Genomic DNA, 14697 nt, shown 5'->3' on the forward strand with positions numbered 1-14697 from the left:
TTTGTTTTTGTAACATATTCAGTATCACTTATTGAAGACTATCTTTTCTTCATTGAATGGCCTTGCACTGTCAAAAATCAATTATATTTGTGCAGGTATATTTTTGGGCTATTCTGTTCGCACGTCTATCCTTTTGCCAACAATATGTTACTGCATCTATATTGAGTCCAAATCAGGTAGCGACTCCTCCAATTTCTTCCTATTACAAAATTGTTATGGCATAATTTGCCTTCCCACATAAATTTTACTAGAGAGAAGGTCTCACTATGTTGCCCGGGCTGGCCTGGAACCCCCGGGCTCCAGTGATCCTCCTATCTTATCCTCCTGAGTAGCTGGGACTATAGGTGAACGCCACCACACCCAGCATTCCACATATATTTTATAGAAGCAGCTTGTGGGTATTTACAAAAAAGCCCATTGGGATTGACTGGAAATGCACTGACCCTCTAGACCAAATTGGTGAAACTCAGATTTATTCTTCCAGTCCATGAACCATGGCATCTCCATTTATCTAGGTCTTATTTTTTCTGTCAGTTTATTTTGCAGCGTCAGCATATACATATTGCACATAGTTGTTTGTCCCTTGGTATCCATGGGGGTTGGTTCCAGGATTCCACCCTCCCTTGCAAATACGCAAACCCTCAGATGCTCAAGTCCCTAAAGTGATGTAGTGTTTGCATATAATCTCTGGACATCATCTTGTATACTTTGTCATCTCCAGATTAGTCCTATCTAGTACAGTAAGTGCTATGTAGATAGTTGTTACACTGTAGTTTAGGGAACAAGAAAAATCTGTACATCCTCAGTACAGACCCAACCATTCTAAGCTTAACACTTTTGGTCTGCAGTTGACTATGTGAAAACCCAGATACAGGGGACTGACTGTATTTTCTGTTATACTTAAGCATTTCTCTGGGTAGAGAGGTAGTGAGTGGTGTGCTCAGCTTCAAGTGTCTGCTTTTCCCAACTTAGATCTTTTATTTCATCAGTGGTTTGTAGTTCCCAGTGTGAATTCTGTTCATACTGTTAGATGTACTATTGGGGTATGTTCAGTTTTACATCTGAGAACAATTGTAGGAGGTGATAATTACTGATATATTTGGACATATTACGGACATCTCCCCTCTTCCCAACTGATTATCTTGGTTCTCCATTTAGGGTGTGAAATCTGACACCACGGTAGAACAGTATCTAGAACAGATGAAGGGGCTCTGAATTAACCTGGGCTTCACAGCAATGATGTGTTGAGAAATGTCTGACTGCTTGACAGTATGAATTACGTGAGCAAAACGCTCAGATTCCTATGCGCACAGATGCTACTAAGGACATACCACACACACATTTGGAGTTCCAGTGGGTTTTTATTGAGATAAATTAACAAAAACCAAGATTTTACCATATTTTTTGAACCTTATCAACTCAGCAGACTCTGGTCCATATATGTGTACATACAACATAACACATCCCAACAAAAACAGAGCCCCACTGGAACATCTGCCAATTAAGAAAAAGCCAATTTTCCCTTCCCCCGATGTTTCAGAAATTTTTTGAGTTCCCACTGTTCACTTCTCAGTGGAACTGGTCCCTTGTGGCTAGGGACATTGGAATTCTCTACCATTTTTACTGAACAAAAAATAATTTTTTTCCTTTGTTTCAAAAAAGGGAACAGTGACTTTGTTTTCTCCAGGCACCCCTTTCCCCACAACCAATGGTTAAAACACAGCAGCCTGTATCTTAATAACCCAGCCCTACCCCCTCCCTTGCCCAGCATTGTCTACTGGAGAATTTAAATACACTTCTGTTGGAATCTGTCAGCTGTGGAGGGGCAGAGTCCAGGTGCCAGGCTAGCTCCCTCTGACCTCATGAACTGTGACAACCTTCGGACACTTAACTCTTTACTCCAAAGATGAGTTTTTAGATCAGAAAGGAGAGTAGATTTTCTTTGGGAGTTTTAAAAAACTATCTTTAGAGATATAATGTACAACTGCTATCTCACAGAAGTCCACTCAAGTTCACCAAAAAGATGACTTACTTCAGCTCTCATGAAGCCAATAATTTTGATAAAGGTATTTGGCAAGAAAATGATTCCACAATAACAAATTTAAAGATACCAAGAACGTTGAAAAAATAGCAAATTAAAATAACATGGCTTAATTCCCAAGAACTTATTTCATTTTTTGTTACTCATCTAGAAGGTCAGGAGTGTGGCTAAAGGCAATTTCTGATGAGGTTATGAGCTTCCAAAGTGTTTCTAAATCCTTAGTGCAGACACCCACCCTTTTGGGGCAAAGTACCCTCCCTCCCACCCCTATTAAAAAAAAAAAATTAAAAAATTAAACGTAATCAGAATGAGATGTTTTGATTCCAACAATTTACACTCAAGGCTTTGTGCTGAGTTGTCGTTTGAACCAAGCATGATGGTATCAAGCACAAAGCACGTGGCAAAGGAAAGATGCTCCCATCTCATTCTGAAAACAAATACTGATAACCAAGCCCACCCTCCAACCCTTTGGGGCCAACCCATTTTATGCTGCTGGGACCAACTTGAAACAATTTAGAGGTATATTTAGGTTTCCCTCTCCCTTACTTCTGTGAAAGATCATTTTAGAATAAATGTATTCCATTCCTATGGGAAAGGCAAAACAGTATTTATCCCCATCAGAATATATGGGGAAAGAAAAAACATAGGCCTAGAGGTGGCAAGGTGTGTAACAGTCCATAGCCCATTACACAACTATACAACCAAAGGCTAAACCATGAGTTTGATGTAGTTTTAACATTAAAAATAGGGGGTAGTTCTCATCCAAATGAGCCACTGGAAAATATTGTTACTTTAAAAAAATACATATCCAATATTGGAAAGAATGTGAAAACAACTTCCAACAGTAACAATGCTCCTTATTATGAGGGCCCAAAAAAGAAAACAAACAAAAATAAAAAAAAAAAAAGACCAGGCTTTGACCTAGTCCTTAGAGCATCTTTCCATTGAACAATTCCTATTCAAGAGTCAAGCACCAAAACTGGACAGCTGCCTCTACAAGACCTTGTCCAGTAATGGTGTCCCAGATAGTTTAAGTGCCACTCCTCATTAGAGGCTATACTTCAGTAATACTTTCAATTTTAAGTCTGTGCTTTAAGAGGGACCCACAGGCATGTGGCACCAGGCAGTCTCAAGGTAGCAAAGGAGACTGCACTTTTTGTTTAGTCACCCACATGTTCTCTAGCGAGATACAGAATTGCATTTATACTCTTTTCTTCTATATGAATGATCCCTCTTATCTCGCAAGAGGTGGGGTACAAAGAGAGCTGCATCGGTACGAGGGCAAAATTTTTTTGGTCAAAAGTTGACACCTTTTAAATTCCCTCTCCCACCCCTCCCTGGAAAAAAAGTTACTTCCTTAATTAGGTTTTCTATTTAGTAACCAACATTAACTGGACAGAACATATGAGGCTTGGGTTCCAAATAGATGAGCTTGCTCTTTTTTGGGTTTGTACCGTGCAGTTCTTGCTACAGTTGTTAAGGAGTTAGGGCTATGTCCCATCAGGAGGCATCTGTAGGATTTTGATCTCCAAGGAATTGTGGGTGAGTCACAAATCGTTTGCTCAGAAGTAGGCAGAGTCAAAAAAGCAACTTCAAGTAATTGATTTCTTTGTCCAAAAGAGTTAAAACATTAAAGTATATGCAGGACTCATTTTGTAATATTTTAGGGTTTTGAAAAACAATAAAATATGGAAATCAACTTTTTTAAAATTTTGTTTTTTCCACCCTTTCCCGATGCCTCCTGATTGACCTAGTACACTGGGTTAAAAGGGAATTAAAAACATTAAAAAAAAAAAATTCACTGGTTTTGATTCATCTCACTCCTTTTGCCTGGAGATCAGGCCAAACATCAAGCATGTTGGGAGGGGCACAATTTAAAGCAACACTATTGACTGTAAAGCATTTGCCAGCAATTTACAGTGCAAAATGACAGATTAACAATTCTTGTCACAACGCAAGAGAATGGCAAGCAGCTTTCTGTAGCATGAAAGTTAACAGCTCTCAGGTTGCCCATTCCTGCACAAGTTTATGTATCGAAGTGGGCAGAGGGCAACACATTTACACACTACAGGAAATGATCCACAGAAAATTAAGCTCCAGAACTGCTAACGTGACCAAAGCTGGTACTGGCTAATATTCTGAAATGCAAATCTGTGCTTTATATATATACTGCTCAATGACACTGCCACTCAATACAATTCCCACACTGCAAGGTAGATTAATCTTTGCCCCCTGTTGCAGAGCTTGAAATATTCCTCAAACTTTTAGAGAGGGGGAAGAAGCAAAATCAGAGCTTCTCAAAATAAATCTTGAATTATCAATGTTTTGAAGCTTCCTTGCTCTCTGGGAAACCTACTCCAAAGGTACTAGATGAGACAGTGTGGCAGCAAACAGTACATCCCAGATTTCTGCGCCCCTTTACTAACACAGGGTACCACAGAAATCTGCTCTCTACAGCAAGAGGCCAAAGTACTTTCTAGAGTTTAGTGTTGCGTAAAACTGAGCCCCTCTCATCTTTAGCTGCTCCCATAATCACTCTAATCCCCTTAATCCCAGCAACCTTCATCCAAAAAAAAAATATATATATATGTATATATATATATATATATATATATATGAACCCAGAAAAAAAAACTTATTTACAAAGTTTATACAAGTATACACACCCAATTTTCTATGGGACACACTTTGCCACAGAGGAAAGAGGGTCAAGGCTCTGACATGTCTACACATCAAGTGCCATACTGCTACTGGAGGCGTATGTAAACCAGTCTTTAGTGTCTGCTATAGAGCACAAAGGCTTGTCATATGGCTCCTGCAATGATAGACTGCTCTTTCCTTTGGGAACGATGATGTTTTATCTACTCAGCCCAGAAGAAACTTTTACTTGGGATTTTTTTTTTAAATACATGTATTTACAGTGCGGATGAACTGCAGTTGCATATCAACTCCTCCACAGAAAAAAAAAAAAAAAAAGTTTAACATTACTAGTAAGTTTCAACTTCTAGCCCTGGGCTTGAGTATTGGGTAGAAAGGGAAGAGACTTCAACTTGAAACCAAAATGAAGACAACATTTTTTAAAAGAAAAAGAAAAAAAAGGAAAGAGTGAGTTACTATTGTTGATTCCTCGGGCTGTGTCTAAAAGATGATATTCTGAATGGTCTCATAGCATAAGGCACTTCGCACAAATAAGTAATAAGCTCTTCAGGCTTAAAAAACGGATGAGTAATCAGGGAGAAGTTGAAATGCACTCGAGAGTCAGCTGTTGGAGAATTTTGAAATCATAGACAAGCTTGTGTGTTCATTAAGATTCTTCTCTTTTTAGGGTTTCTCCCCTTCTCTTCTTTCTTTTCCTTCCTTGTCCCCTTTCCCCAGAAAACATTTTTTAAAAACCAGCAGTTAGTGCAACTAATGTTCAGTCAGCACACAGTGCAAACAAGTGGAACAAAAAAGGTATATTCCTTCTTTTCAGCCTTTTTCTCTTCACCAGTTAAAAAAAAGAAAAAATGTCTGAGCTCTTTTTAGTCTTCGTAGTTCCAAAATAAAAGATGAAAAACCCACAAAGAGAAGAGCATTCCCCCCAAAACGATGTGTCACAGATCCAAACGAGCCTTTTGTAGTTTGTCAAAGCCTACAGAAAAAGGGAATATAAAATTAACATTTTGAAAGCAACACAAACTAGGATACATAGGTTTTCACAATTCTCATCCCAAATGCTCTTTTCTAGTAGTTTCTACTGACCCTGTGCCTACTACAGAATCTACTGGTTATAGGATTAAATAATTTCTGGTAGGCAACTCTGAGACAGATTGGGGGCCTGAATGAATGTGAATGTTCTGACAGCAGGCAACCCTCACTCATAACAATTAAATCAGGGGGAAAAAATTACACCTTAAACAAACTGAATACTCTGCCAAAGTACTAGCAAACATTGGCTAGTTTTATGCTTGTCCAGGGGTTTGTGTTTGATGTTTAACTTAAGGAAAAGAGTAAAGAGCAATTCAAAAATTATTTAAGTAACAATTGATTGGGTGAGGTGGCTCCTGCCTGTAATCTCAGCACTCTGGGGAGGCTGAGGTGGGCAGATCACCTGAGGTCAGGAGTTTGAGAGCAGCCTGGTCGACATGGTGAAACCCTGTCTCTATTTAAAAAAGAAAGAAACAAAAATTTTAAGTAATATTAGGTTACTTAAATAGGTAAGATGTTCACCTATAATTTGGAAACTATCCTTTGTCAAATCAGATTTAGGAAATACTGTAACAACCTATCTTGCTTAAAGCTGAGCCTTGTTTCGTGCATTTCTAACTAGAGCCCAATAGTCATCAAAAGATGATAGAGGCCAGGTGTGGTGGCTCACGCCTATAATCCCAGCACTTTGGGAGGCCAAGGTGGGAGGATCACTTGAACCTAGGAGGTTGAGACCAGCCGGGGCAACACAGTGAGACCCCATCTTAATAAAAATAAGAAAAGATGGAGAATAGGTTGTCCAGGAAATCAAGGGTGGGTATTTTATTTATTTATGCGTTTGACAGAGTTTCACCCTTATTGCCTGGGAAATCAGAGTGGGTTTATTTACTTATGAGGCAGAGTTTCGCTCTTACTGCCCAGGCTGGAGTGCAATGGCCTGACCTTGGCTCACCGCAACCTCTGCCTCCCAAGTTCAAGAGATTCTCCTCCCTTAGCCTCCTGAGTAGCTGGGATTACAGGCGCCCACCACCATGCCTGGCTAATTTTATGTATCTTTAGTGGACACAGGGTTTCACCAGGTTGGCCAGGCTGGTCTTGAAGTCCTGACCTCAGGTAACCCACCCACCTCAGCCTCCCAAAGTGCTGGGATTACAGGCATGAGCTACTGAGCCCAGCCTGAGTGGCTTTTTCTTTTTTTTTTTTTTTTTTGAGATGGAGTCTAGCTCTGTCACCCAGACTGGAGTGCAGTGGCATGATCTTGACTCACTGTAACTTCCACCTCCTGGGTTCAAGTGATTCTCCTGCCTCAGCCTCCTGAGTAGCGGGGACTATAGGTGTGTGCCATCAAGCCTGGCTAATTTTTGTATTTTTAGTAGAGACAGGGTTTCACCATGTTGGCTAGGATGGCTTGATCTCTTGACCTCGTGATCCACCCACCTCAGCCTCCCAAAGTACTGGGATTACAGGTGTGAGCCACCGCACCCGGCCCAGAGTGGGTATTTTAAAAAGACGGCCATCCTCATAATCTGATTAAACATTTGGTAATAAGGTTATTATGGATAGTTTTACCAGAGTTACTAACGTACTTCCTAGAAATTAAGAATAAATGCTAAAAACATTTTACATTTTCAGAAATGTAAATACTTTTCATATTCAAAACTGCTGGCAGAGTGCGGGGACTCATGCCTGTAATCCCAGCACTTAGGAGGCCGAGGCGGGTAGATCACTTGAGGTCAAGAGTTCGAGACCAGTCTGGCCAACATGGTGAAACTCCATCTCTATTAAAACGTACAAAAATTAGCTGGGCATTGTGGAGCATGCCTGTAATTCCAGCTACTTGGGAAGCTGAGGCACACCAGAATCGCTTGAACCCAGGAGGCAGAGGTTGCAGTGAGCCATGATTGTGCCACCGTACCCCAGCCTGGGCAACAGAGCAAGACTGTCTCAAAAAACAAAAAAAACAAATCGCCCCCTGCCACTGCCGAAAAAGGCCAGGCACAGTGGTTCGAGCCTGTAATTCCAACACTTTGGGAGGCCAAGGCAGGAGGATTGCTGAAGTTCAGGAGTTCTAGACCAGCCTGGGCAACAAAGCAAGACCTTGTCTCTACCAAAAATTTAAAATACTAGCCAGGTGTGGTGGCATGTGCCTACAGTTCCAGCTACTCAGGAGCCCAGTAGAACTAGGCTGCAGTGAGCTATGATTGCACCACTGCACTCTAGCTTGGATGACAGCAAGACCCTGTCTCAAAAAGAAAAACAAACTGCTGAAAAAGATTATTTTTTGCCTTTTTTTTTTTTTTTTGAGACGGAGTCTCGCTCTGTCGCCTGGAGTGCAGTGGCCGGATCTCAGCTCACTGCAAGCTCCGCCTCCCAGGTTTACACCATTCTCCTGTCTCAGCCTCCCGAGTAGCTGGGACTACCGACGCCCGCCACCTCGCCCGGCCAGTTTTTTGTATTTTTTAGTAGAGACGAGGTTTCACTGTGTTAGCCAGGATGGTCTCGATCTCCTGACCTCGTGATCCGCCCGTCTCGGCCTCCCAAAGTGCTGGGATTACAGGCTTGAGCCACCGCGCCCGGCCCTTTTTTGCTTTCATTATTTTAGGTCTCTGAATTTTAGTACTGCTAACCTACCACATTACTCAGGAAGCTGCATTCAAGAACAACATTTACAGATTCTCTAACAAGACTACAACCTCCCACAAGATATATTATTCACTGTCATTCATGCCAGTTGGTATTTTTACCCTTTATTGCTATTATACATGGTGTGACATCAAATTTCCCCGAAGAAAGATTTTTATTTCCTGCATTTAAAGGTTCCTCTTAGCTATTCTGTCAGGGACGTACATGCTTGTTAAGGTTTCTCATCTTCTACAGGCTCGCTGTGGTATTCTGCCACATACAGGCTCTTATCAATGTTGCTTGGAATAGGTTTAATTTCTGTTCCCAGCTGCTCCTCAATACTTTTCAGGTTGAAGCGATCATCATATGTGATCAAGTTGATGGCTAAGCCAAGATGACCAAAGCGACCTAAAAAAAATTGTTTAAAAATTTTAATGAATAAAATATGAAAATCAATGCAAACTGTGCAAGTCAAGCAGTGGCAAAACCACACAGGATTGATAAGTCTGTTCAGTGCCACTCTTAGTATGCAAAACAACTTCTTAATGGTCTTCAAACACAGGTTTCCCTACAACTTCAGGCTTTGCAGCCCAAAGTAGTACTTTATTTTACCTTTCTCAAATGACAAAATGGCTACTCATCTGTGTCAAAAATTGTCATAAAATATACATTAAACAGTCACAGACCATACCATCTAATGAGTGAAGTTCTCATTTGTTAATTTCATCTCTCAAATTAAGCAAAGTTATTTTTAACTTTTCTTAATAAATGTTAAAGAATTAGAAATTAGTCTTAAATACCAAACAACTGAATTAGTGTTAATTCACTGTTCTCATAGCTACTGTACTCAAAACAAAATTTAGTCATTACGCGTCTCAAGAAAGCACTTCTACCAAGAATATCACGTCTTTTTTCCTCACCTGATCTTCCAATACGATGGAGATAGGTCTCGGCCAGCTTTGGGAAATCAAAGTTTATTACCACATTCACAGCTTGTATATCAATACCTCGGGTAAACAGATCTTAAAAAAAAAAAGATAATTTTCATTTTATCTTTCAATTTAGAAATGTCTCTCAGTACAATACTCTCTCACACAGCATAACCTAAGTTTATTAATTTAATTCAGTTATTCAAATGCATTTGCATATTACTGGCATTACCTTTCATAATCACATTATCATAAATAACTTTCTGCTCACAAGTTACTTTTTTCCAGTAATTGTAAGCAAGTTTTAAAAAATGTGTCTAAAAGAGGCTGGGTGCACTCAAGCCTGTAATCCCAGCACTTTGGGAGGCGGAGGTCAGTGGATCACCTGAGGTCAGGAATTCGAGACCAGCCTGACCAAAATGAAGAAACCCATCTCTACTAAAAAAAAAAAAACTAGCCGGGCGTGGTGGCGGCCGCCTGTAGTCCCAGCTACTCGGAGGCTGAGGCAGGAGAATGGCGTAAACGCGGAAGGCGGAGCTTGCAGTGAGCTGAGATCTGGCCCCTGCACTCCAGCCTGGGCGATAAAGCGAGACTCTGTCTCAAAAAAAAAAAAAAAAAAAGTTAGCTGGGTGTGGTGGCGGGTGCCTGTAATCCTAGCTACTCAGGAGGCTCAGGCAGGAGAATCACTTGAACCTGGGAGGCGGAGGTTGTGACGAGCCGAGATCACACCATTGCACTCCACTCTGGGCAACAAGAGTAAAACTCCGTCTCAAAAAAATTAATAAAAAAAAAATAGACTGATATTCAAAGTCTTCCAGGCAGGGCTTGGTGGCTGACACCTGTAATCCCAGCTCTTTGGGGAGGCAGAGGTGGGTGGATCACTTGAGGTTAGGAGTTGGAGATTAGCCTGGCCAACATGGTGAAACAATCCCTCTACTAAAAATACAAGATTTAGCTGGGCACGGTGGTGTGCGCCTGTAGTCTCAGCTCCTCGGGAGGCTGAGGCACGAGAATCACTTGAACCTGGGAGGCGGAAGCTGCAGTGAGCCGAGATCATGCCACTGGACTCCAGTTTGGGTAACAAGAGCGAAACTCCGTCTCAGCAACAAGAACAACAACAACAAAGTCCTCCATGCTATGCTTTGTCCTAATTTACTTCCCTAACACATCTGTTTTTCTTCTCTATCAAACTTATCTTCTTAGCCATCTGACCATCAGTCCCCTAAAACTTAATCCCTGTGTTTGAAACTTATCTAGCCTAGAAAGCCAATTAAAATCCCATCTCTTCTCAAACCACCTCAGCCAATTGTATTACTCTGATATGAACACTTGGGATTACTTACTATATACATACTTTCCATTTGCAAGTCACCTTTACTGCCTTGTGGATCTAGTCCAGTGAATGATTTTGTAAGCAGTTTTACTACAATATAGCCATGCCCATTTGTTTATGTATTGTCTAGGCTACTTCTGAGCTACAACAGCAAAACTGAGTATCTGTAATAAAGACCAATTAATGTGCAAAGTCTAAAAAATTTACTATCTGGCACTTTATAGGAAAAGTATGTGGGTGTTTCCTTAGACTCCTAATGTTTACACCTTTTTATCTCTCCAATTAAACCACACTCCCCCGAAGGGGTGGAATTTTATATATGCCCTTCAGTATTGGTCCTTCAAGAACTTATCTGAAGAAACCTTGCAAGCAAGTAATGATTTTTAAAAGCCCAACTGTTGGACGCAGTGGCTCACACCTGTAATCCCAGCACTTTGGGAGGCCGAGGCAGGCGGATCAGCTGAGGTCAGGAGTTCAAGACCAGCCTGGCCAACATGGTGAAACCCCCGTCTCTACCAAAAATTAGCTGGGTGTGGCAGCGGGCGCCCACAATCCCAGCTACTTGGGAGGCTGAGGCAGGAGAATCACTTGAACCCAGGTGGTGGAAATTTCAGTGAGCTGAGATTGTGCCACTGCACTACAGTCTGGGTGACACAAACTCCATCTCAAAAAAAAAAAAAAAAAAGGAGGTATGAGTGCCAGAATAAGTCTTCTGAAGATTCAGATATGGAACCCAGTATCAGCAGCTAACAAGAGTTCATTTTCAACTATGGAAATCCTAGAAGTAGTGGTAGGGTGTGCTGGACTATGTCACAGGTTGCACTGTGTAATATGAACAGAGAAAGCAAAAAAGAACTTGGGAGAAAAACACTGGGTAAAGGAAATACAAAAATACTTACCAGTGCAAACAAGATTGCGGCATAAGCCATTTCGGAAATCATGAAATACACGATTTCGATGTTCCTAGGAGAAAGCAATTTATTCCATTTGATTAGCACTCATATACAGCCCCAAATTTCCCATGATTATTTCTCCTAGTCGATCAGTTCTACCCAAAATCTGTTTATAAGTGATCCATGACATTAAGCTGCTTTCAAAACCAAATAAGTTATTGATCTCTTCATCTACAGAAACTGTTTACTTATGAAATTTCATAATGTAGTTAACAAAAAGTCATTTTGCTAGTTTTAAATTATTTTTTGCTAAATCAAATTCTGAAATGTAGACATTGCATCTTTCTCTAAAGGCAAACAGTAAAGAAAAAAGAAAAATCAGCCAGCTGAGGGACCATATTTAAAAATCCAGAGCACTGCTGTCCAGTAGAAATTTCCGTAATAAAGGAAATGTTTGTGTCTGTACTTCCACTTCCAATACAGTATCCAGCAGCAACACGTGCCTAACTAAGCACTTGAAATGTGGCTGTGATTGAGAAACTGACTTTTTATTTTAATTTTAAGTGATTTAAATGGCCACATGTGGCTAGTGGTTACTGGATTAAACAGAGAATTAAACATGGGAATGAAGGGAAGAATACAATTTTACATTTGTATTATGCCTGACAGCTTACAAAGTACTCATTTAAACTTAATTTTCTTAAACTCATTATCTCTATTTTATTGCTAGAAAATGAACCTTAGGGAGGTCAAAATGAAATGTCCTTTGGCTACTAAGGAACAGTTTATTCTTAAACTCGGGACATTTAAAAGAACATTAAAACAAAATAAAATAAGAGATTTCTTGTTAAATTTGTGCAAGTTATAGTTTTATACTCACCTGCCTCATTTTAGCATGAATATAGAAGCAAGAATAACCCAGTTGAGAAATCTTCTTGGCTAGTAATTCAACTCGCTGAGAGGAGTTACAGAAAATGATCGACTGGTTTATCTGAAGCTGAGCACAGAAAAAATAAGTATGAGAAAAATAAAAATCTTCATTTGGTTTGCCAAATCTTGAAAACACTAACCAGCAAACAAGAAACATTAACATGGTCTAAAACTTAGAATCTCACGATATGAGAGAGATGGTAAATTCTAAGTACTTTAATAGATGGAATATAATAATATTCAAGATTTATTGTATTAGAGTATGTTTCTTAAGGGCCACATAACTGTCAACAAGAGTAATACAATTGATTATCTGATTCCAAGTAGTTATGTTTTGTTTTTCCATTTAAGAATACCTTTGTGTGTGTGTGTGTGTGTGTGTGTGTGTGTGTGTGAGAGAGAGAGAGAGAGAGAAATGGAGTTTCACTCTTGTTGCCCAGGCTGGAGTGCAATGGCACAATCTCAGCTCAATGCACCTCCACCTCCTGGGTTCAAGTGATTCTCCAGCCTCAGCCTCCTGAGGAGCTGGGATTACAGGCACCCACCACCACGCCTGGCTAATTTTTGTCTTTTCAGTAGAGACGGGGTTTCAGCATGTTGGTCAGGCTGGTCTCGAACTCCTGACCTCAGGTGATCTGCCCACCTCGGCTTCCCAAAGTGCTGGGATTACAGGTGTGAGCCATCGTGCCCAGCCAAGAATATCTTCTTTAATATACTCACAACCAATGCCACTAGCACTGGGCAGCACTTCAGCACCATGAGTAGGGACCAATTAAAACCGTGAAATCAGCAACAAAAACTTGAAAAATATGGCACAGACAGTGAAAAGGACGCTTGTTCACAGTATGAGAGCTAAACAAGAGGACAGAGCATTGTCTTCTTCAACCTCAGCTGGGAATGTGCATGTCAGGTGACTTAGACTCTTTGCCACACTGTACACGTCCACAAATGACTGCTAAACTGCCTAGAGTATTAATTCTGGAGTTACAAATAAATTCTAGTGACTAAGCAAATTCACAAATACAGAATATGTGAAAAGTGAGTATTAACCCTAGTAAAGGTCTAAGTATTTCAGAAACTATTCAAAAGTGTATCTGTGACTTAATCATTTAGTATCAACTTTAGGTCAACAACTAAAACTGCCTTTTAGGAAACACTATGAATTTTTTAAAAATCTTTTTTTTCCTTCCCGAGATGGAGTCTTGCTCTGTCGCCCAGAGCTGGAGTGCAATGGTGCGATCTTGGCTCACTGCAACTTCTGCCTCCTGGGTTCAAGCAATTCTCCTGCCTCAGCCTCCCAAGTAGCTGGGATTACGGGCATGCGCCACCACGCCCAGCTAGTTTTTTTGTTTTTTTGTAGTAGAGACGGGGTTTCACCATGTTGGCCAGGCTGGTCTCGAACTCCTGACCTCATGATCCACCTGCCTCAGCCTCCCAAAATGCTGGGATTAGAGGCATGAGCCACCACGCCAAGCCAGAAACACTATGAACTTTTATACAGTGAAGATGGTGGGAAAACTGATGAAATAATCTGTTTTACTGGGACTCGAGAGATAATATTCAACAGCAGAAGCCTACTTCTTACCCTGGAGAAAAGTGTGTTGAGGCAGTGTACTTTTTGGCGCTCAGTTACATATGCGTAGTACTGGGTTACTCCCTTCAGAGTTAGTTCCTCCATCAGGTTAATCTCATAGGGTTTCTGCAAATGGGAATTCTGGGGGAGGGAAAAAAAAAAGATGGTTCTTCTTCTTAAATGAAATGAGAGTTCATCTCAAATTCAAAATACACCCTATAGGTTTCTGTCTAATCAACTCTTGCTATAAGGGATGCAACTTCTCTTCAAAACAAAATATATGATCTGTCACTACAGAATCTTCCCCCCGCCGCCCTGAAATGGAGTCTTGCTATCACCTAGGCTGGAGTGTAGTGGCACCATCTCCACTCACTGCAACCTCCACCTCCTGGGTTCAAGTGATTCTCCTGCCTCAGCCTCCCGAGTAGCTGGGATTACAGGCACGGGGCGCAACAGACTTATTTTTGTATTTTTAGTAGAGACGGGGTTTCACCATGTTGCCAAGGATGGTCTCGAACTCCTGACCTTATGATCTGCCCACCTTGGCTCCCCAAAGTGCTGGGATTACAGGCCTGAGCCACCACGCAAGACTCGATAGAAATAAATTAAGATATAAGATCTCAAAAATGCAGCTAAGTTACTACAGGTTGAGTATTCCTTATCCAAAATGCTTAGGAACAAAAGTGTTT

The 14697-nt window shown here is 40.8% G+C and overlaps 1 protein-coding gene across 4 annotated transcripts in view; it reads right to left on the reverse strand.

Annotated features, from left to right (window-relative positions):
• Positions 1-1341: 1341 nt before the first annotated feature.
• Positions 1342-14697, reverse strand: part of DDX6 (DEAD-box helicase 6) — a 45933-nt gene continuing 32577 nt past the window's right edge. For all 4 annotated transcript variants that reach the window (XM_030917866.1, XM_030917864.1, XM_010367474.2 and 1 more), the window contains exons 9-14: positions 14021-14149; positions 12386-12502; positions 11512-11575; positions 9271-9372; positions 8576-8758; positions 1342-5672 (exon numbers count right to left, since the gene is read on the reverse strand). In XM_030917866.1, coding sequence (XP_030773726.1) covers positions 8583-8758; positions 9271-9372; positions 11512-11575; positions 12386-12502; positions 14021-14149 — 588 coding nt within the window. In that variant the 3' untranslated portion in view covers positions 1342-5672; positions 8576-8582. The remainder of the gene's footprint in view (positions 5673-8575; positions 8759-9270; positions 9373-11511; positions 11576-12385; positions 12503-14020; positions 14150-14697) is intronic.

The sequence above is a fragment of the Rhinopithecus roxellana genome, chromosome 15 (assembly GCF_007565055.1).
Source record: "Rhinopithecus roxellana isolate Shanxi Qingling chromosome 15, ASM756505v1, whole genome shotgun sequence".
In the NCBI taxonomy this organism is placed as follows: Eukaryota; Metazoa; Chordata; class Mammalia; order Primates; family Cercopithecidae; genus Rhinopithecus; species Rhinopithecus roxellana.